General features: G+C 72.6%; 2 protein-coding genes across 7 annotated transcripts; one reads left to right on the top strand and one right to left on the bottom strand.

Annotated features, from left to right (window-relative positions):
- Positions 1–111: 111 nt before the first annotated feature.
- On the bottom strand, positions 112–12,683 carry PELP1 (proline, glutamate and leucine rich protein 1). The gene is made up of 17 exons (XM_075135111.1): positions 12,548–12,683; positions 12,137–12,201; positions 11,274–11,379; positions 9,336–9,485; positions 8,342–8,413; positions 8,158–8,217; positions 7,404–7,554; positions 6,712–6,841; positions 6,539–6,626; positions 6,347–6,435; positions 4,368–4,476; positions 3,557–3,715; positions 3,358–3,484; positions 3,032–3,087; positions 2,486–2,722; positions 480–1,703; positions 112–283 (listed from the first exon to the last, which is right to left on the bottom strand). Exons 1-17 carry the CDS (start codon positions 12,671–12,673, stop codon positions 200–202), a joined length of 3,033 nt encoding a protein of 1,010 aa, XP_074991212.1. The 5' UTR covers positions 12,674–12,683; the 3' UTR covers positions 112–199.
- Positions 12,684–12,764: 81 nt separating this feature from the next.
- ARRB2 (arrestin beta 2) lies at positions 12,765–18,557 on the top strand. 6 transcript variants are annotated; one of them, XM_075135104.1, is made up of 15 exons: positions 12,765–13,134; positions 13,973–14,003; positions 14,197–14,257; positions 14,528–14,572; positions 14,675–14,871; positions 15,135–15,194; positions 15,401–15,468; positions 15,567–15,702; positions 15,908–15,992; positions 16,151–16,223; positions 16,901–17,038; positions 17,545–17,628; positions 17,705–17,784; positions 17,865–17,919; positions 18,161–18,557. In XM_075135104.1, exons 1-15 carry the CDS (start codon positions 13,112–13,114, stop codon positions 18,255–18,257), a joined length of 1,233 nt encoding a protein of 410 aa, XP_074991205.1. In that variant the 5' UTR covers positions 12,765–13,111; the 3' UTR covers positions 18,258–18,557. The 6 variants fall into 6 exon arrangements, with proteins under 6 accessions (XP_074991205.1, XP_074991209.1, XP_074991207.1 ...); XM_075135108.1 differs by lacking the exon at positions 17,705–17,784; XM_075135106.1 differs by lacking the exon at positions 17,545–17,628.
- The last annotated feature ends 68 nt before the right edge of the window (positions 18,558–18,625 follow it).

Here is an 18,625-nt window from a genome sequence, read left to right on the forward strand (position 1 = left end):
CGGCGCCGCCTCAGCGCGTCACTCGCGGCGCGCCCTGAGCCGCGGAGCACGCTGGGAGTTGTAGTTCGAGCCCCCCCCCCCCCCCCCCCCCCCGCAATAACCCACAACGGAGCCGGGGCTGGGGGCGTTTATTCCACGTCTCGCCGCTGGGGGGGGTCTGGGGGGTCTGGGGGCAGCCCCGGGGGGCGCCTGGGGGGCGTCACGGGACAGTTTCGGGGGCCTTGTCGTCGTCGGGGGGGCAGTCGATGAAATCCGCCAGCATGGTGGCTGTCTCGTCCAGCTCCTGGGGGGGGACGGGGGGCGAGGGGGGTCGGGGGGGGTCCTGCTCCCCCAGGACCCCCACACCTGCTTCTCCTCCCCCCAACTTCCTCCCCCCCCCAAAAAAAGTGCCCCGCCCCCCGAAACCGCCCTGTTCTCCTCCCTCCACCTCCCCGATCCCCCCCAATGCCCCCCCAAACCTCCCCCCGGCCCCCCCGTACCTCCTCCTTGTCCCCGGGGGGCAGAGGCTCCTCCTCCAGCTGGGGGGGCACCGGGGGGGGGCTGCCGGCCCCCCCCGGGGGCTCAGGGGGTGCGGGGGGGTGGGCGGCATCCAGGGCGGGGGGAGGCACCTCGGGGGGCTCCAGGAGGGGGGGCAGGGGCTCGGGGATGCCCGGGGGGGGCTCCCCCTCTTCCTCCCCCGCCTCCTGGGGGGGTTTGGTGCCCCCTGCCTCCTCCTCCTCGTCTTCATCCTCCTCCTCTTCCTCCTCCTCCTCGGCCGGGGGGGGCGGGTGGCCTTCGTCCACCTCCATCAGCAGGGCGCCGGTGTCCCCGGGGGGCGGGGGGGGCTCCTGGGGCCCCGGCAGGGGCTGCTCCTCCTCGGCAGCCCCTTCCTCCTCTTCCTCCTCCTCCTCCTCCTCGGAGAGGCCTTCGTCCTCCTCGTACTCCTCCTCATCCTCCTCGTACTCCTCCTCGCCCAGCTCTTCCTCCTCGTCGAACTCTTCCTCCTCCTCCTCCTCCTCCTCCTCTTCCTCCTCCTCGAAGAACTCTTCCTCCCCGAACTCCTCTTCCTCCTCCTCCTCCTCTTCCTCCTCCTCCTCCTCTTCCTCGCTGCTGTTGATGTTGATCACGGCCGGGTCGGGCTCCCCGGGGATCCCCGGCGGCTCGGGGGGGGCAACCGGGGGGACGACGGGGGGCAACGGCGGGGGGGGCGGCGGGGGCGGTGGGGGGGGCCCCGGCTCCTCGGGGGGCTCGGGAGGCGCCGGCGGGGGCGAGGGGGGTGGCGGCGGGGGCCCCCCGCTTTTAAGGGCGGGGGGCGAGGGGGGGGCACCCCGTTTGGGGACGATGACCACGCTGTCGTCCGAGTCGCTCTCCAGGGAGATCTCCACGTCCGAGGGTTCCTCCTTGTCGTAGTGCACGAAAACGGGGCGCCGGGGGCGCCCCCCCGCCGGCCCCCCCTCTTCCTCAGCCCCGGGGGCGGCGGGGGGCTGCCCGGGGGGGGCCTCCCCGGGGGGTTCCTCCGCCAGAGGCGGCAGCCGGGGGGGCCCCAAGGGGTTGGCGGGGGCGGCTCGGGGCGCCCCCGGGAAAGTGGGGGGCGGCAGGGGGCGGAAAGGGGGGGCGGGGGGTTCCGGGGGAGCCCCCGGAACGGCGGGGGGGTGCAGGGGGGGCACCCAGGGCCGGGCCAGGGCGTTCGCCACCACCAGGGCTTCGGTGCAGACGGAGGAGACCTGGGGGGGGGCAAGGGGGTTATTGGGGGGCCCTGGGGGGTCCCCGCTGTGGCAGGGGGTGGCCCTGGGGGGATGGAGGGACCCTTGGGTGCCGGCTCCCTGATTGGGGGGGTCCCATGGGGTCGGGCTGTGGGGTGGGGGGAGTCTCTGAGGGTCCTGGGTGTAGGGCAGGGGTCTTTAGGGGGGGGCTGGGGGGTCCTGGCTCTGAGATGGGGGGACCCGGGGGGGTATGGGGGTCCTGGGGGGGCGAGTGGGTCCCAGTTCTGGGACAGGGTGTGCTCGGGGAGGGGGGCGGCATGACCCACGTGGGCCTCAGCCAAGGGCTGGGGGGGGTCCCTGGGGGTCCCGGCTGTGAAACGGGGGGACCTGAGTGGCACAAGGGGAGACCCCAGGGCGATAAAGGGGAGGCAGGAGGAGTAAGGGGGGGTCCCCGGGGGTCCCAGCTCTGGGACAGGGGAGCCTGAGGAGGATCGGGGGCCCCGGGGGCCCTGTGAGACAGCGGGGGCCTGGGGAGGATCGGGGGCCCCTGGGGGTCCCAGCTCTGGACTCGGGGGGGCCTGGGGAGGATCGGGGGCCCCTGGGGGTCCCAGCTCTGGGCTGGGGGGGGCCCGGGGAGGATAAGGGGCCCCTGGGGGTCCCAGCTCTGGGCTGGGGGGGGCCTGGGGAGGATCGGGGGCCCCTGGGGGTCCCAGCTCTGGGCTGGGGGGGGGGCCGGGGAAGATCGGGGGCCCCCGGGGGTCCCAGAGAAGGTCGGGGGTCCCGGGGGTCCCTGCCCGTCTCACCTGGAGGGCCGGGTCGCGCTGGCCCTGGCCGAAGGCGCGCAGGGCGCAGTGCAGGGGGGGGGGCCCGGCGGGGGCGGGGGCCAGCACCAGGGCCAGCAGCAGCTGGTAGAGGGCGGCCCGGCACGGGGGGCTGGCGTAGGGGGTGCCGGGGGGGCCGGCGGCGGCGGCAGGCGGCCCGGGGGGGGCCTCGGTCTGCGGCAGGCGCAGCAGCAGCGGCACCACCAGCTCCTGCAGGCGCTGGCGAGGGGACGGGGGGGTCAGGGGAGGGGGCACAGCCCCCCCAGCCCGTCCCTGGCCCCCCCAGCCCGGTGGAGACCCCCATCACCTGCCCACCCCCCCACACTTCTCCCCGCCGCACAGACACCCGCTATCTGCCCCCCCCAAACCCCGATACCAGCCCCGCTCCCCCCGAGACCCCCGCTTTCTCCCAGCAGTTGTCCCCCCCCACTCTTCAAGCCCCCCAGGCACCACCCCAGCCCCACACCTGCCCCCCAAAACCCCAGCACCCCCCCCCCAGCCCCGCGGAGCCCCCCCTCGCCCCCTTACCCGGTGCGTCTCCTCCTTGATGAGCGGCCCCCCCGTCAGGATGGCGCGACGCAGCGCTGGGGGGACGCGGGGGTCGGTGACGGGGTGGTTGGGGGGGCTCCCCCTTTCCCCCTGACCCCCCCACAGGGATCTTGGGGAGCCACAATGGGGGATCGAGGGGCTCCCCTTTCTCCCGACCCCCCATAGGGGTCTTGGGGAGCCACAACGGGCGATCGGGGTCTCCCCCCTTTCCCCCGCCCCCCACCAGCAACCGGGGATCCCAACAGGGCAAGCGAGCCCCCACCGCGGCCCCGAGGGAGGGGTGCGCCCCCCGCGCCCCCCCGTACCTCGCAGGGCGGCCCGGCACACGTCGCTGTTGGCCGCCGGCTCCAGCTTGCGGTGCAGGGCGGGGGCGTCCCCCCCGTCCCCCAACTTGGGCCGTTTCGGGGCGCTGGGTTTGGGGTCCGCCTTCAGCTGCGGGAGAGGAGAGAAAAGAAGGGGTACCGGGGGCCTGGGGGGCGGGCAGGGGTGCGGGGGGGGGCTCACCTTGATGCCCTCGGCCGGGGGGGTGATGTCGCTGAGGAGGTGGGCGAGCAGCACCTCGCCGGGGGCCCCGGGGCCCTGCAGGACCCCCGAAGCGGCGCCCGCCACCTCCACCCACAGCTCCAGCACCTGGTACAGGCGGGTGCGCACCGCGCTGCGGGGGGCGTCAGGGGGGCCGCGGGGACCCCCGCGCCTCGCCCTGCGCCCCCCAGCCTCCCTGGGGATGCCCGCGCCTCCCCGCGTGCCCCCCCAGGCTCCCCAGGACCCCCACGGCTCCCCGTGTGCCCCCCCAGCGTCCCCGGGGACCCCCACGCCTCGCCCTGCGCCCCCAGGCTCCCCAGGGACCCCCACGGCTCCCCGTGTGCCCCCCCAGCGTCCCCGGGGACCCCCGCGCCTCCCCACGTGCCCCCCCAGGCTCCCCAGGGACCCCCACGCCTCGCCCTGCGCCCCCCAGCCTCTCCGGGGACCCCCACGGCTCCCCGTGTGTCCCCCCAGGCTCCCCAGGGACCCCCGCGCCTCACTCTGTGCCCCCCAGCCTCCCCGGGGACCCCCACGGCTCCCCGTGTGCCCCCCCAGCCGCCCCAGGGACCCCCAAACCTCTCTGCGTCCCCCCGGCTGCCCCAGGGACCCCAAACTTCCCCCTGCACCCCAAGCTGCTCCAGGAACCCCCAAACATCTCCCTGCATCCCCAGCCGCCCCAGGGACCCCCAAACCTCCCTGTGTCCCCCCGGCAGCAGCAGGGACCCACGGGGGAGCCCCTGCACCCCCCCCGCTGTGGGGGAGCCCCCCGCCTGCCCCCCCCGGCACCTGAAGGCTTCTCCTGCCCCGGCAGCGCGGCCTCGCGGGCGCCGCTCCAGGCGCTCAGCACCTGCGGGAAGAGGCGGCCCAGGACGCTGCCCCAGCGCACCAGGCGCGCCCCACACCTGCGGGCGGCGTCAGGCCTGCGCCCCGGCCCCCCGCGCCCCCATCGTGCCCTCCTGAGCCCCCCAGCGCAGCCATGGGCCCCCCAGCGCAGCCCCCAGTCCCCCAGCGCAGCCCCCGGCCCTCCAGTGCAGCCCCCGGACCCCCCAGCGCAGCCCCCGGACCCCCCAGCGCAGCCTGTCCCTGCCCACTCCTCTCCCGGTATGTCTCCACTGTCCCCAGTGTCCCCTGAGCACCTCTAGTTGTCTTCCAGCTCATCCCGGTTCCTTCCCAGTACGGGTCTAACGTCCCCAGTCCCCGTCCAGGCACAGCCGCGCTGTGCCCAGTACCCCCAAAAGCCCCCAGGACTCTCCCAATTTACCCCAGTCCCCTGAAACTACAGCTCCAGTATTCCCAGTCCCCCCCAGGCACATTCCCAGTGTCTCCACTACCCTGAAAACCTCCCAGACCCTCCCAGTTCACCCCAGTTCCCTCCCCGCACATCTCCAAGTATCCTCAGTGCCCCCAAAAGTCCCCAGTTCCCCCCGCATGCACCCCAGTTCCCTTCTAGCACAACCCCACTCCCCCCAGTCCCCCCCAGTGCACCCCAGTTCTCTTCTAGCACAACCCCACTCCCCCCAGTTCCCTTCTAGCACAACCCCAGTCCCCCCAGTTCCTTTCCACCCAACCCCAGTCCCCCAGTCCCCTCCAGCTCCCTTCTAGCACAACCCCAGTGCCGCCAGTCCCCCCCAGCTCCCTTCTAGCACAACCGCACTCCCCCCAGTCCCCCCCAGCTCCCTTCTAGCACAACCCCACTCCCCCCAGTCCCCCCCAGCTCCCTTCTAGCACAACCCCAGTCCCCCCAGTCCCCCCCACCTCCCTTCTAGCACAACCCCACTCCCCCCAGTCCCCCCCACCTCCCTTCTAGCACAACCCCACTCCCTCCAGTCCCCCCAGTTCCTTTCCACACAACCCCAGTCCCCCCAGTCCCCCCCACCTCCCTTCTAGCACAACCCCACTCCCCCCAGTCCCCCCAGTTCCTTTCCACACAACCCCAGTCCCCCCAGTCCCCCCCACCTCCCTTCTAGCACAACCCCAGTCCCCCCAGTCCCCCCCACCTCCCTTCTAGCACAACCCCACTCCCCCCAGTCCCCCCCACCTCCCTTCTAGCACAACCCCAGTCCCCCCAGTCCCCCCCACCTCCCTTCTAGCACAACCCCACTCCCCCCAGTCCCCCCCAGCTCCCTTCTGGCACAACCCCACTCCCCCCAGTCCCCCCAGTTCCTTTCCACACAACCCCAGTCCCCCCAGTCCCCCCACCTCCCTTCTAGCACAACCCCACTCCCCCCAGTCCCCCCCACCTCCCTTCTAGCACAACCCCACTCCCCCCAGTCCCCCCCACCTCCCTTCTAGCACAACCCCACTCCCCCCAGTCCCCCCCAGCTCCCTTCTAGCACAACCCCAGTCCCCCCAGTCCCCCCCACCTCCCTTCTAGCACAACCCCACTCCCCCCAGTCCCCCCCACCTCCCTTCTAGCACAACCCCACTCCCCCCAGTCCCCCCAGTTCCTTTCCACACAACCCCAGTCCCCCCAGTCCCCCCCACCTCCCTTCTAGCACAACCCCACTCCCCCCAGTCCCCCCCACCTCCCTTCTAGCACAACCCCACTCCCCCCAGTCCCCCCAGTTCCTTTCCACACAACCCCAGTCCCCCCAGTCCCCCCCACCTCCCTTCTAGCACAACCCCACTCCCCCCAGTCCCCCCCAGCTCCCTTCTAGCACAACCCCACTCCCCCCAGTCCCCCCCAGCTCCCTTCTAGCACAACCCCAGTCCCCCCAGTCCCCCCCAGCTCCCTTCTAGCACAACCCCAGTCCCCCCGGCCCCCAGACTCACGCCAGGATGAGGGAGGAGAGCACGTCCAGCGTGTCCAAGTGGACCGAGGGCAGCAGCAGCATCTTCAGGGGACCGTCCCCAAACCAGTTCTGGGGGGACAGGGATGGGGTGGGGTCCGGGGGGTCCCCTCTGCACCCCCAAACGTCCCCCCCCCCCAAGGACGCGGCCGGGGGGGTTTGGGGGGGCCCTCACTATGTTCTTGCTGGTGATGTTCAAGGCGCGGCAGACGAGGTCCAAAATGTCCTGGACGGGGACGGTGACGGGGGCCACGAAGTCCTTGCTGCCAGGAAAAAGGGGGGTCAGGGGGGGCTGGGGGTCCAGGGGACGCGGTGGGGGGGGTCTGGGAGAAGGTGGGGGGCCGGTACCTGAGCAGGAGCTGGAGGACGCGGGCCAGCCCCGAGAAGCGGTTGTGCAGGGTGAGGACAAAGCCGGTGTCCCCGTCCTGGGGGGCCGGCAGCAGCAGCTCCACCCCCGGCCCCTCGTAGGGCAGCGGGTCTGGGGGCGCAGCGTCAGCGCCCGGGTGGCCTCCGGAGCCCCCCAAAACGCCCCGGGGAGCTTCTCCAGCCCCTCCAACCACCTCTCAGGGCGTCTGTCGCTCCGACGTCCCCCCAAACAGCCCTTGGGGTCTCTCCATCCCCCCAGAGCCCCCCAAACCCCCACTCAGGGTCCGTCCATCCCCCTACAGCCCACCAAAACCAGCCCTGAAGATCTGTCCATCCCCCCAGAGCCCCCAAAGCCACCCCTCAGGGTCTGCTCCTGCTGCAGGGCCCCCCAAAACCACCCCTCAGGGTCTGTCCATCCCACGAGAGCCCCCCAAAACCACCCCTCAGGGTCTGTCCATCCCACGAGAGCCCCCCAAAACCACCCCTCGGGGTCTGTCCATGCTCCAGAACCCCCCAAAGCCACCATTGAGGGTCTCTCCGTGTTCCAGAGCCCCCCAAAACCACCCGTCGTGGTCTCTCCATCCCCCCAAAGCCACCCCTGAGGGTCTCTCCGTGCCCCCAGAGCACCCCACAGCCCTCCCGGGGGTCCCTCCGCGCCCCGGCCCCCCACCCACCGGTCTCACTGCCCTCGAAGAGCGCCCCGAGCAGCCCGTGCAGGGTGGCCAGCAGCCCCTGCACCTCCTGGTTCCAGCACTCCGTGTGCCGCAGCCCCTGCGAGAAGCCCCGGCCCAGGGCCGGCAGCAGCGCGTAGCACTCGCAGGCCAGCTGGGGGGGGACACGCGTCAGGACCCCCGCCGCCCTCCCCCCGGGCTGCCCCAGCCCCCACAAGAACTGCCCCAGCCCCTCAAGGTTCCTCTAAGGACTGATCTTGTGCCCCAGCCCCCCCCAGCCCCCCTGAGCTCCCCCAGGCTGCCCCAGGCCCCCCTGAGCCCCCCTGAGCCCCCCCCGGGCTGCCCCAGCCCCTCCCAACCCCCCTGAGCTCCCCCAGGCTGCCGCAGGCCCCCCTGAGCCCCCCCCGGGCTGCCCAGGGCCCCCCATGGCTGTCCTAGCCCCCGCCCCGGATGCCCTGACCCCCCCCAGACCCATGCCCAGGCTCTTCTGGCCTCCCCAGGACCCCCCCATTCTCCTCAGCACCCTCTTGGGGCACCCATGTTTTCCCTAGGATCCGCCCAAGTGTTGCTTTAGTCCCCCCCCTCCCCCAGGAGTCCCAACTGCTCCCCCTACAGCCCCCCGAGTTCCCAGGACACACCCTGGACCCCCCAAAGCTCCCTCAGCCCCTCAAAACCAGCCCCACACCTCCAACCTGCCATGAACCACCCCCCCCCCCAAAAAAAACCCTTTGGGGTCCCCCCCGGCTGCCCCGTCTACCTGCTGCAGCTGCGGGGACTCGGAATCGATGCGGGAGAGGAAATACGCCGCCAGCTTTCCCTGCGGGCAACAAGGGGTGACGAGGGGTGACGGGGGGGACACGGAGCACGGACCCCCCCGCGCCACGGTCTGGGGGGGCGGGGGTGAGGCCCGGAACCCCCCAAATCGCTGCCGGGGTGCTCACCCGCATGGAGCCGCAGGCGCGGGGGTAGAAGGTCATGCAGGACTTGATGCCCTCCAGCGTGGAGACCTCGCACTGGGGGAGGGGAGCGAGTGGGAACAGACCCCGAGCCCCCCCGAGACCCCCGTGTGCCCCCCCAAATCCCCCATGCACCCCCAAAATCTCCCTCCCAAACTCTTGTGTCCCCACAGCCCCCTCAGCCACCCACACATCCCCCAAAATCCCCTGTGTGCCCCCCACGTCGCCACCTCACTGCCCCATCACCCAAGCCCCCCAAAAAGGCATCCCCCCGCCTGCCTGTGCCCCCAGACCCCCTGTGACACCCCCAGCCCCCCATGTGCCCCCGAGCCCCTCTGTGACCCTCCCCAGCCCCCCATGAGCCCCCCCAGCTCCTCTGTGACCCTCCTCAGCCCCCCATAAGCCCCCCCAGACCCTCTGTGACCCTCCCCAGCCCCCCGTGAGCCCCCCTACACCTCCTCCGACCCCCCCTAACCCCTCTGTAACCCTCCCCAGCCCCCCATGAGCCCCCCTGGACCCCCTGTGACCCTCCCCAGCCCCCCATGAGCCCCCCAGCCCCTCTGTGACCCTCCCCAGCCCCCCATAAGCCCCCTCAGACCCCCCCAGCCCCTCTGTGACCCTCCCCAGCCCCCCATGAGCCCCCCTACACCTCCTCTAACCCCCCCCAACCCCTCTGTGACCCTCTCTAGCCCCCTATGAGCCCCCCAGCCTCTCTGTGACCCTCCCCAGCCCCCCATAAGCCCCCCCAGCCCCTCTGTGACCCTCCCCAGCCCCCCATGAGCCCCCCCAGCCCCCCCCAGCCTCTCTGTGACCCTCCCCAGCCCCCCATGAGCCCCCCCAGCCCCTCTGTGACCCTCCCCAGCCCCCCATGAGCCCCCCTACACCTCCTCTGACCCTCTCCGGCCCCCCTGGACCCCCATCCCCAGCCACCACGCGTGCCCCCCAGCCCCTGCCTGCCCCCCCGGCCCCCCGGCCCCACCTCAGGCTTGAGGGCCAGCAGGGAGGTGAGCAGCCCGGGGATGTGGTTGGTGCCGATGTCCCGCGCCAGCTCGGGCAGTTGGGAGGAGAAGCGCAGCAGGTCGTGCAGCACGGCCACCCCCAGCGCCATGGTGGGGGCCGGGTCCTGCGACTGGGGGGGGATCAGCTTAAGCCCCCCAGTGCGCCCAGGCACCCGCTGCCCCCGGCCCAGCCCAGGCAGTGCTGCCCGCCCAGGACCCCCCAGGGACCCTCAGGGACCCCCCCAGGACCCCCAGGACCCCCCAGGACCCACCTGGAGCAGGTGCTGCAGCCCCCGCAACCAGCCCAGGCAGTGCTGCCCCCCCAGGACCCCCCCAGGGACCCCCAGGACCCACCTGGAGCAGGTGCTGCAGCCCCCGCAGCCAGCCCAGGCAGTGCTGCCCCCCCAGGACCCCCCAGGACCCACCTGGAGCAGGTGCTGCAGCCCCCGCAGCCAGCCCAGGCAGTGCTGCCCCCCCCAGGACCCCCCTCAGGACCCCCCAGGACCCACCTGGAGCAGGTGCTGCAGCCCCCGCAGCCAGCCCAGGCAGTGCTGCCCCCCCAGGACCCCCCAGGACCCCCCCAGGACCCACCTGGAGCAGGTGCTGCAGCCCCCGCAGCCAGCCCAGGCAGTGCTGCCCCCCCAGGACCCCCCCAGGACACCCCCGGACCCCCCAGGACCCACCTGGAGCAGGTGCTGCAGCCCCCGCAGCCAGCCCAGGCAGTGCTGCCCCCCCCAGGACCCCCCCAGGGACCCCCAGGACCCCCCCAGGACCCCCCCAGGACCCACCTGGAGCAGGTGCTGCAGCCCCCGCAGCCAGCCCAGGCAGTGCTGCCCCCCCAGGACCCCCCTAGGACCCCCCAGGACCCCCCAGGACCACCTGGAGCAGGTGCTGCAGCCCCCGCAGCCAGCCCAGGCAGTGCTGCCCCCCCCAGGACCCCCCCAGGACCCCCAGGACCCACCTGGAGCAGGTGCTGCAGCCCCCGCAGCCAGCCCAGGCAGTGCTGCCCCCCCAGGACCCCCTCAGGACCCCCCAGGACCCACCTGGAGCAGGTGCTGCAGCCCCCGCAGCCAGCCCAGGCAGTGCTGCCCCCCCAGGACCCCCCCAGGACCCCCCCAGGACCCACCTGGAGCAGGTGCTGCAGCCCCCGCAGCCAGCCCAGGCAGTGCTGCCCCCCCAGGACCCCCCCAGGACACCCCCGGACCCCCCAGGACCCACCTGGAGCAGGTGCTGCAGCCCCCGCAGCCAGCCCAGGCAGTGCTGCCCCCCCCAGGAGCCCCCCAGGGACCCCCAGGACCCCCCCAGGACCCCCCCAGGACCCACCTGGAGCAGGTGCTGCAGCCCCCGCAGCCAGCCCAGGCAGTGCTGCCCCCCCAGGACCCCCCTAGGACCCCCCAGGACCCACCTGGAGCAGGTGCTGCAGCCCCCGCAGCCAGCCCAGGCAGTGCTGCCCCCCCAGGACCCCCCCAGGACCCCCCCAGGGACCCCCAGGACCCCCAGGACCCACCTGGAGCAGGTGCTGCAGCCCCCGCAGCCAGCCCAGGCAGTGCTGCCCCCCCAGGACCCCCCCAGGACCCCCCCAGGACCCACCTGGAGCAGGTGCTGCAGCCCCCGCAGCCAGCCCAGGCAGTGCTGCCCCCCCAGGACCCCCCCAGGACCCACCTGGAGCAGGTGCTGCAGCCCCCGCAGCCAGCCCAGGCAGTGCTGCCCCCCCAGGACCCCCCCAGGACCCACCTGGAGCAGGTGCTGCAGCCCCCGCAGCCAGCCCAGGCAGTGCTGCCCCCCCAGGACCCCCCCAGGACCCCCCCAGGACCCACCTGGAGCAGGTGCTGCAGCCCCCGCAGCCAGCCCAGGCAGTGCTGCCCCCCCAGGACCCCCCCAGGACCCCCCCAGGGACCCCCAGGACCCCCAGGACCCACCTGGAGCAGGTGCTGCAGCCCCCGCAGCCAGCCCAGGCAGTGCTGCTGGAAGGGCTCGGTCGGGCTCTCGCTCACCAGCAGCGACAGCAGGCACAGCCCCTCGAACCTGCAACGCCATTGGCTGCCGCACGCAGGGCCCGCCCCCACCACCCCCGCCGGCCAATGGCGGGCCCCACCCCATGAGGGATCCCGGTTCTGATTGGCAACCAAGTCCCACCCTAAGTCCCACCCACTCATCACATCAGGCGAGCCAATAGCAGAGAGTACAATGAAGATGTGGTGCAATAGGCGATGCCTGATTGGCTGTCTGCCTGCATGGCCCCACCCACCAGGCAAAAAACTTTCCCTTGATTGGGTGCCCGCCACATCTCACATAACCAATACAAAGCAAGAGACTGAAACTCCGCCCAAAGCAAAAAATGCTGCTTTTCATTGGTCTCTCTGCTAAACCAATAACATACAGCAGCACAGAGACATAGCACTAAGGTAACTTCTAATTGGCTGCCTACCGACCTACTCCCAGCCCCCCATAATAAAATAACCAATAAAAACCATGACTATATGGGTGCGGTACATGTAACTCCCTCTCTTTCTGATTGGTTGCCTGTCCATGCAGCCCCGCCCCCAAAAAACAAAACTGCTTCTGATTGGTTTATACCACCCCCATGAGATCAGCTAACCAATAACCACAATTTAGCAGCATGTTCTCATTGGTTAATCAGCTGACCACGCCCCCTAGATAAACTCACACTTTCTCATTGGCTCATGCCACACTTTTTGCCCCGCCCCCAGCACAGTAGCCAATGAGAAAGAAGGCGGCAAAGAACCACACGTCCCGATTGGTCGAAGCAGCCGCCACTCACCGGGTCTTCATGGAGCCGAGGCGGGCGCTGGTGACGCCGACGAGGCCACCGATGGCCTGGGCGCTCTGGGGTCACGGGGTCAGGGGTCACGAGGGGGTCAGGGGTCATGGGGGGGTCCCCAGGGGTAATGGGGGGGGCCGGGAGTCACGAGGGACGGGGCGGGGAGGAGTCAGGAATCACCGGGGGGTCACGTGATGGAGGAAGAGGAAGGGCGCGGGGGGGGGGATTACGGGGGGGGCGGGGCCGGGGATGGGGCTCCCGCTGCGGGGGGGATCCCGTTCCCGGGGAGGGGGGGGGTCCCGGTGCCCGGGGGGGGTCCCGTTCCCGGAGGAGGGGGCCCGTTCCCTGGGGGGGGGGGAGTCCCGGTGCCCAGGGGTCCCGCTCCCGACCCCGGCGCCCCCCCCCCCGCACCTGCGTGCCCGCGCTGTCCCGCAGCCCCCGCACCAGCCCCGGCAGCGCTCGCCGGGAGGGCGGGAGCGCGCTCAGCGCCTCCAGCAGCGGCGCGGCGGGGGCCCGCGCCGCCGCCACTGCCGCCATCGCCGCTGCACGCGTCACCGCCGCGCGCCCGGGCGCTGCCTGATGGCGTCACGCCGGGCGGTGGGGGGCGGAGCCTCGGGGAGGGGCGGGGCCTAGAAACCACCCGCGGGGGGGAGCCTTGAAACGGCCCGCGCGCCCCAGAAACCGCCCGGGGGGGCTTGAAACGGCCACGGGATGGGGCGGGGGGGGGGCCTTGACACCGCCGCGGCGCGGGCGCCCCGGAAGAGGTCACTTCCCCTTCCCAGCGCCGTGACGTCGCCCCCCCCCCCCCCCTCCTCCCCGCCGCGCCCCCGGATTGGCTGCGCCGCCCCCCCCACGTGACCCGCGGCCTGGCCATGGCCTCGCTGCAGCCCGTGGTGCCCCCCGGCCGGGCCCGGGGACCCCCCGCCTAGAGCCGGGACCCCCCCCCGGGACCCCCCCGGGACCCCCGGGCCCAGCATGGGGGAGAAGGCGGGCACCAGGTGAGGGGGAGCCGCGGGGGGGGTGGCAGCTCCGGGGGGGGGGGGTCCCCCGGGTGAGGGGTTTCCGCCGGGGCCGGGGACCCCCCCCCAGTACCGGGAGGGCTGGGACACCCCTCCTCTTCCCCCGCACATCCCGGGGGGGCTGGGACCCCCCTTCTCCCCGCCCAGCACCGGGGGGGCTGGGACCCCCCTCCCCCGCACGGCCCTGGGGGGGCTGGGACCCCCCCGGGCAGCGCCCCACCCCCACCGGGGGGGGCAGGACAGGGGAAGTGGGGGGGGGGGGGAAGGAAGCGGGAGGGGGAGGAAGCGCTGACCGCGGGGGGGGGGGGGGGGCCCTGCACCCCGAATGGGAGGGGGCGGCTGTAGGGTGCGCAGCTAACGGGGACCCCCCGCTTCCCCCCCCAGCCCCCCACTGCTGGTGGCCCCGGCTGGGGGGGGTCCGGGGGGCCCGAAGCCACCCCCGCTTCCTGCTGGGCAGAAAACAGGAACCACCACAGCCGGCCCAGTTCCCCCCCCTCCGTGCCTCCCAGTTCCCCTCCCCCCGTGCCTCCCAGTCTATCTGGGGGAGGGGCTCAGGCCCTTTCCCTCCGGGCACAAAGAAACTGGGGGTCCAGGGGTGGTGGGGGGCTGTCACAGGGGAGGTTCAGTGCTGTTTTGGGGTGCTGAGCAGTTTTGGGAAGTTGGCGGGGGGAGACCACGCGGTGGGTTTGGGTTGTGCCCCCAAAAGGGGGGGGACAGGGAGAGCTGCATGGCTTGGGGGGTGCCCCCAAAATCCCTCTCTCTCCCCCAAAACCCCCACCCCCAAAAAAAACAATTTGACCTTTTTTTTGCCCCACAGGGTGTTCAAGAAATCCAGCCCCAACTGCAAGGTGAGGTCCTGGGGGGGGGTCACCCCCTGCCCCCCCTCCCGGTCCCCATGACACGAGCTGTGCCCGTCTTCAGCTCCCTGTGGGGAGGGGGGGGCTGTTAGCACGCCCCTGCCCCTATGCCAGGGGGCTGCTGACCCCCCTCTTTGGGGGGATCCCTGTGGCCTGACCCCCCCGTACCTGCCCCCCCTCCCAGCTCACCGTCTACTTGGGCAAGAGAGACTTCGTGGATCACCTGGACTGGGTGGACCCTGTGGGTGAGTGGGGTTTGGGGGGACCTGGGGGGGGTTGGGAGGACCTGGGGGGCTTAGGGGGGGCTGCTGGGGGGTTTGGGGGAGGCCTAGGGGTCTTCAGGGGGGGACTGGAGGGCTTCGGGGGCTGCTGGGGGGTTTGGGGGGGCTGCTGGGGGGCTTGAGGGGACCTGGAGGGCTTTGGCGGGAGCTTCTGGGGGGTTTGGGGGGACCTGGGGGGGCAGCCGTGGGGCTGGGGGGGCCCTCGCCTCCCCCTGACGCCCTCCCCCCTCGCAGATGGGGTGGTGCTGGTGGACCCCGACTACCTGAAGGACCGGAAAGGTGAGGGCTGGGGGGACATCGGGGGGCCCTGCCCTGCCCCAGGGGACACCCAGGTCCCCCCCCCCAACGCCTGGGTCCCACAGCCGCCCCCCCCTCCCGCAGTGTTCGTGACGCTGACCTGCGCCTTCCGCTACGGCCGGGAGGACCTGGACGTCCTGGGCCTTTCCTTCCGGAAGGATCTGTTCGCCGCCACCTGCCAGGCTGTGCCCCCCCTCCCCGAGGAACGCCGGCCCCCCACCCGCCTCCAGCAGCGCCTGCTGCGCAAGCTGGGCCCCGCCGCCCACCCCTTCGCCTTCATGGTGAGCCCGGCCCCATGGCAACCCAGCCCCCCCTCCCAGCAGCCCCTCTGCCCCCCCACCGGCCCCCCCAGAGCCCCTCAAATACAGCAGCAGCCCCTCTGCACCCCCCGCGTTCTCCCAAGGCCCCCAGCAGCCCCCCCAGGGCACCGTGGAGTGCCTCATTCTGTAGCCATTTTGGTGTTCTCTGTTCTCTAGCTCTCCCCAAGGTCCAGGGGGGCAATTAGTACTCATCTCGTTAACCCCCCGCCCTCGTTAACCCCCAGATCCCCCAGAACCTGCCGTGCTCCGTGACGCTGCAGCCCGGCCCCGAGGACACCGGCAAGGTGGGGTGAGGGGTTTGTTGGGGGGGGTGGGGGGTTGTGGGGGGGCGAGGGGGGCATTGGGGCAACAGGGGAGGGGGCAGGGGGATTATTGGGGGGCTGGAGAAGCTGGGGGTTATTGGGGGGAGGGGGGTTTGAAGGGATTATTGGGGATGGGGGGGCAGGGGGTGGTGGCTTTAGGGGGGTCCCAGCCCGTGTCCCCCCGCCAGGCTTGCGGCGTCGACTTCGAGATCCGGGCGTTTTGCGCTAAATCCCTGGAGGAAAAGATCCACAAGAGGTAGGAGGGACCCCAGCTGCCCCCCACCCCGCAGGACCCCTCTGCGGGGGGACCCCGGTGCCCTGCCCCCGGCCTGCGGACCCCCTTCCCCGCCGCAGGAACTCGGTGCGGCTGGTGATCCGGAAGGTGCAGTACGCCCCCGAGCAGCCCGGCCCCCAGCCCAGCGCCGAGACCACCCGCCATTTCCTCATGTCCGAGCGCTCCCTGCACCTGGAGGCCTCGCTGGACAAGGAGGTGGGGGGGGCTGGGGGGGGTTTGGGGGTCCCAGGCGTGAAGCAGGGGCTGCGGGGGTGTGCGGAGGGGGTTTGGGGGTCCCAGGCGTGGGGCTGGGGGGGGTCTATGGGGAGGTTTGGGGGTCCCAGGTGTGGGGCAGGGCCTGGGGGGCTCTGGGCAGGGGTCGGGGCGCCCTGGGGCGCGGTGCTGAGCGGGTGCCCCCCAGCTGTACTACCACGGGGAGCCCCTGAACGTCAACGTCCACGTCACCAACAACTCCAGCAAGAACGTCAAGAGGATCAAGATCTCGGGTATGGGGGGGCCGGGGGGGCCACAGGGAGGTGAGGGGGGCAGGGGAGGGGGATGTGGGGGGAGCGGGAGGGATATTGGGGACGGGAGGGGATGTGGGTGGCACAGGGAGTGCGGGGGGGGGCTGGGGGGCCAGGGTGACCCCGCGCTGTCCCCGCAGTGCGGCAGTTCGCCGACATCTGCCTGTTCAGCACCGCCCAGTACAAGTGTCCGGTGGCCCAGATAGAGCAGGAGTGAGCGACCCCCCGTGACCCCCTGACCCCCCCCCAGGGCCCTCTGCCCCCCCCCCGACCCCCCCGTGACCCCCTGACCCCCCTGGGTCCCCCTGACCCTCGCCCAGGAGCTCCCCCACCCGTCCAACCCCCTGGGGACCCCCAAATCCCCTGGGGACCCCCTTGCCCTGGCAGCGACCCCATGGCCCTGCCTGACCCCCAGCTCACCCAGGGTGACCCCTGACCCTTTGCCCCTGGGGTGACCCCGGGTCCATTCCCCCCTTGTCCTTGGCATCACCCCGAGCCTCTGACCCCAGGGTGCCCCCTGACCCCGGGGTGACCCCACACACCCAGGGTGCCCCCACTTTGCCCCCAGGGCACCCCCTGAGCACGAGCCCCAGGGCTGACCCCATGCTGCCCCCTGACCCCTGTGCTCCCGGGGTGCCCCATGAGCCCTTTACCCCTGGGGTGACCCCGTGCTGTGCAGTGTCCCCTGACCCCGGGTGCCCCTTGACCCTTTGCCCCCGTGGTGCCCCCTGACCTCATGTTGCTTCCTGGTGACCTGCCCCTGGGGTGTCCCCTTCCCCCCTGGGGCACCCCCCGACCCTGGGCGCCCCCTGACCCTTTGACCCCCGGGTGCCCCCTGACCCTTTGCCCCCGACCCTTGCCCCCGGGCGCCCCCTGACCGCTGCCCCCAGGGCGCCGGTGCCGCCCAGCGCCCGGCTGTGCCGGGTCTACACCCTGACCCCGCTGCTCAGCGCCAACCGGGAGCGGCGGGGGCTGGCGCTGGACGGGCAGCTCAAGCACGAGGACACGAACCTGGCCTCCAGCACCATGTGGGGGCGGGGGGGGGTCTGGGGATTGGGGGGGGGGGGGCGGGGGGGGGATCTAGGGGGGGCTGGGAGGGGTGTGAGGGGGATCTGGGGGGGGTGAGGGGGGTCTGTGGGAGGTATTGGGGGGGTCTGGGGGGTGTGAGGGGGGGTCTGGGGGGGGTGAGAGGAGGTCTGGGGGGTGCAAGCAGGGGTCTGGGGGGTGCAAGTAGGGGTCTGGGGGCATGGGGGGACTTGGGGAGCGTGAGGAGAGCGTTGTGTGGGGTGGGGGGTGTGGGAGCGGGTTTGCGGGGGGCTGGGGGGCTTTGAGAGTGTAAGGGAGGGTTTGGGGGTGTGAAGGGAGTGTCGGGGGGGGCTGGGGGGGGGAGGGGCCCAGGGGGGCACCCGGGGGGGGGCTGGGGGGGGGGAGGGGCCCGGGGGGGCACCCGGGGGGGGGCTGGGGGGGGGGAGGGGCCCGGGGGGCACCCAGGGGGGGTCCCCTGTGTGTGCCCCCCCGCTGACCCCCCCCGCAGCGTCAGGGAGGGGGCCAACAAGGAGGTGCTGGGGATCCTGGTCTCCTACCGCGTCAAAGTCAAGCTGGTGGTGGCCCGCGGGGGGTACGTGCCCCGCTCCCCCCCCCCCCATGTCCCCGGGACCCCCCACCGCCCCCCCGCTGACCCCCACCCCCCGCAGGGACGTCTCGGTGGAGCTGCCCTTCGTCCTCATGCACCCCAAGCCCCCCGAGCCCTGCCCCCCCCCGCGGCCCCAGTCAGGTAAGGGTTAACAGGGGGGTTGGGGGGGGCCTGGGACCCCCCCCCAGCATCCCCCTGACCCCCTGTGCCCCCCCCCCCAGCCCTCCCCGAGACGGACTCCCCCGTCGACACCAACCTCATCGAGTTCGAGACCAAGTGAGTGACGGGGAGGGGGATAACGGGGGGGGCAGAAACAGAGACACCCCCCCCAGGGGCACGGACCCCCCCCAGGGCAGAGACCCCCCCAGAGGGGGATTTGGGGATCCCAGAAGGTGATTTGGAGGTTCCGGGGGGGGTGGTGGTGATGGGGGGTGGATGTGGGGGTCCCTGGTACAAGAGCAGGGGGGGGAGTGGGGGTGGGGGGGGGCCCGGGGGGTAATTTGGGGTCCCCCCCCAGCTATGGGCCGGATGACGACATCGTCTTCGAGGACTTCGCCCGCCTGCGCCTGAAGGGGCTGAAGGACGAGAAGGACGAGGAGGACCAGTTCTGCTAGGGACCCCCCCGAGCCCCCCCCCGGGACCCCCCAGACCCCCCCCTCCCCCTCCCCCCCATCTCACTGCTGTAAGGGGGGTCCCCCCCCCGGGGTCCCCGCCCCGGGGGCCCCCAGCCCCCCCACCAAGCACTGGACTCGCCTGGGCATTACCCCCCCCCGCGCTGTTTATATGTACATTAATTTTTAAGGAGGTTTTGGGGACCCCCCCGGGCCTGTCGTGCCCCGCCCCCCCCCCCCCCCGGCTGGCGGGGCAGTGGGGGTACGGGGGGGTCCTTGGGGTGAATAAAACCTTGGAGAGAGGCTGGTGCCAGGAGAGTGATTGGGGGGGGGGGGGTGGGGTGCCTGGGGACGCGGGAGGACCGTGGGCC

Source organism: Calonectris borealis, chromosome 36, assembly GCF_964195595.1.
Source record: "Calonectris borealis chromosome 36, bCalBor7.hap1.2, whole genome shotgun sequence".
Taxonomy (NCBI): domain Eukaryota; kingdom Metazoa; phylum Chordata; class Aves; order Procellariiformes; family Procellariidae; genus Calonectris; species Calonectris borealis.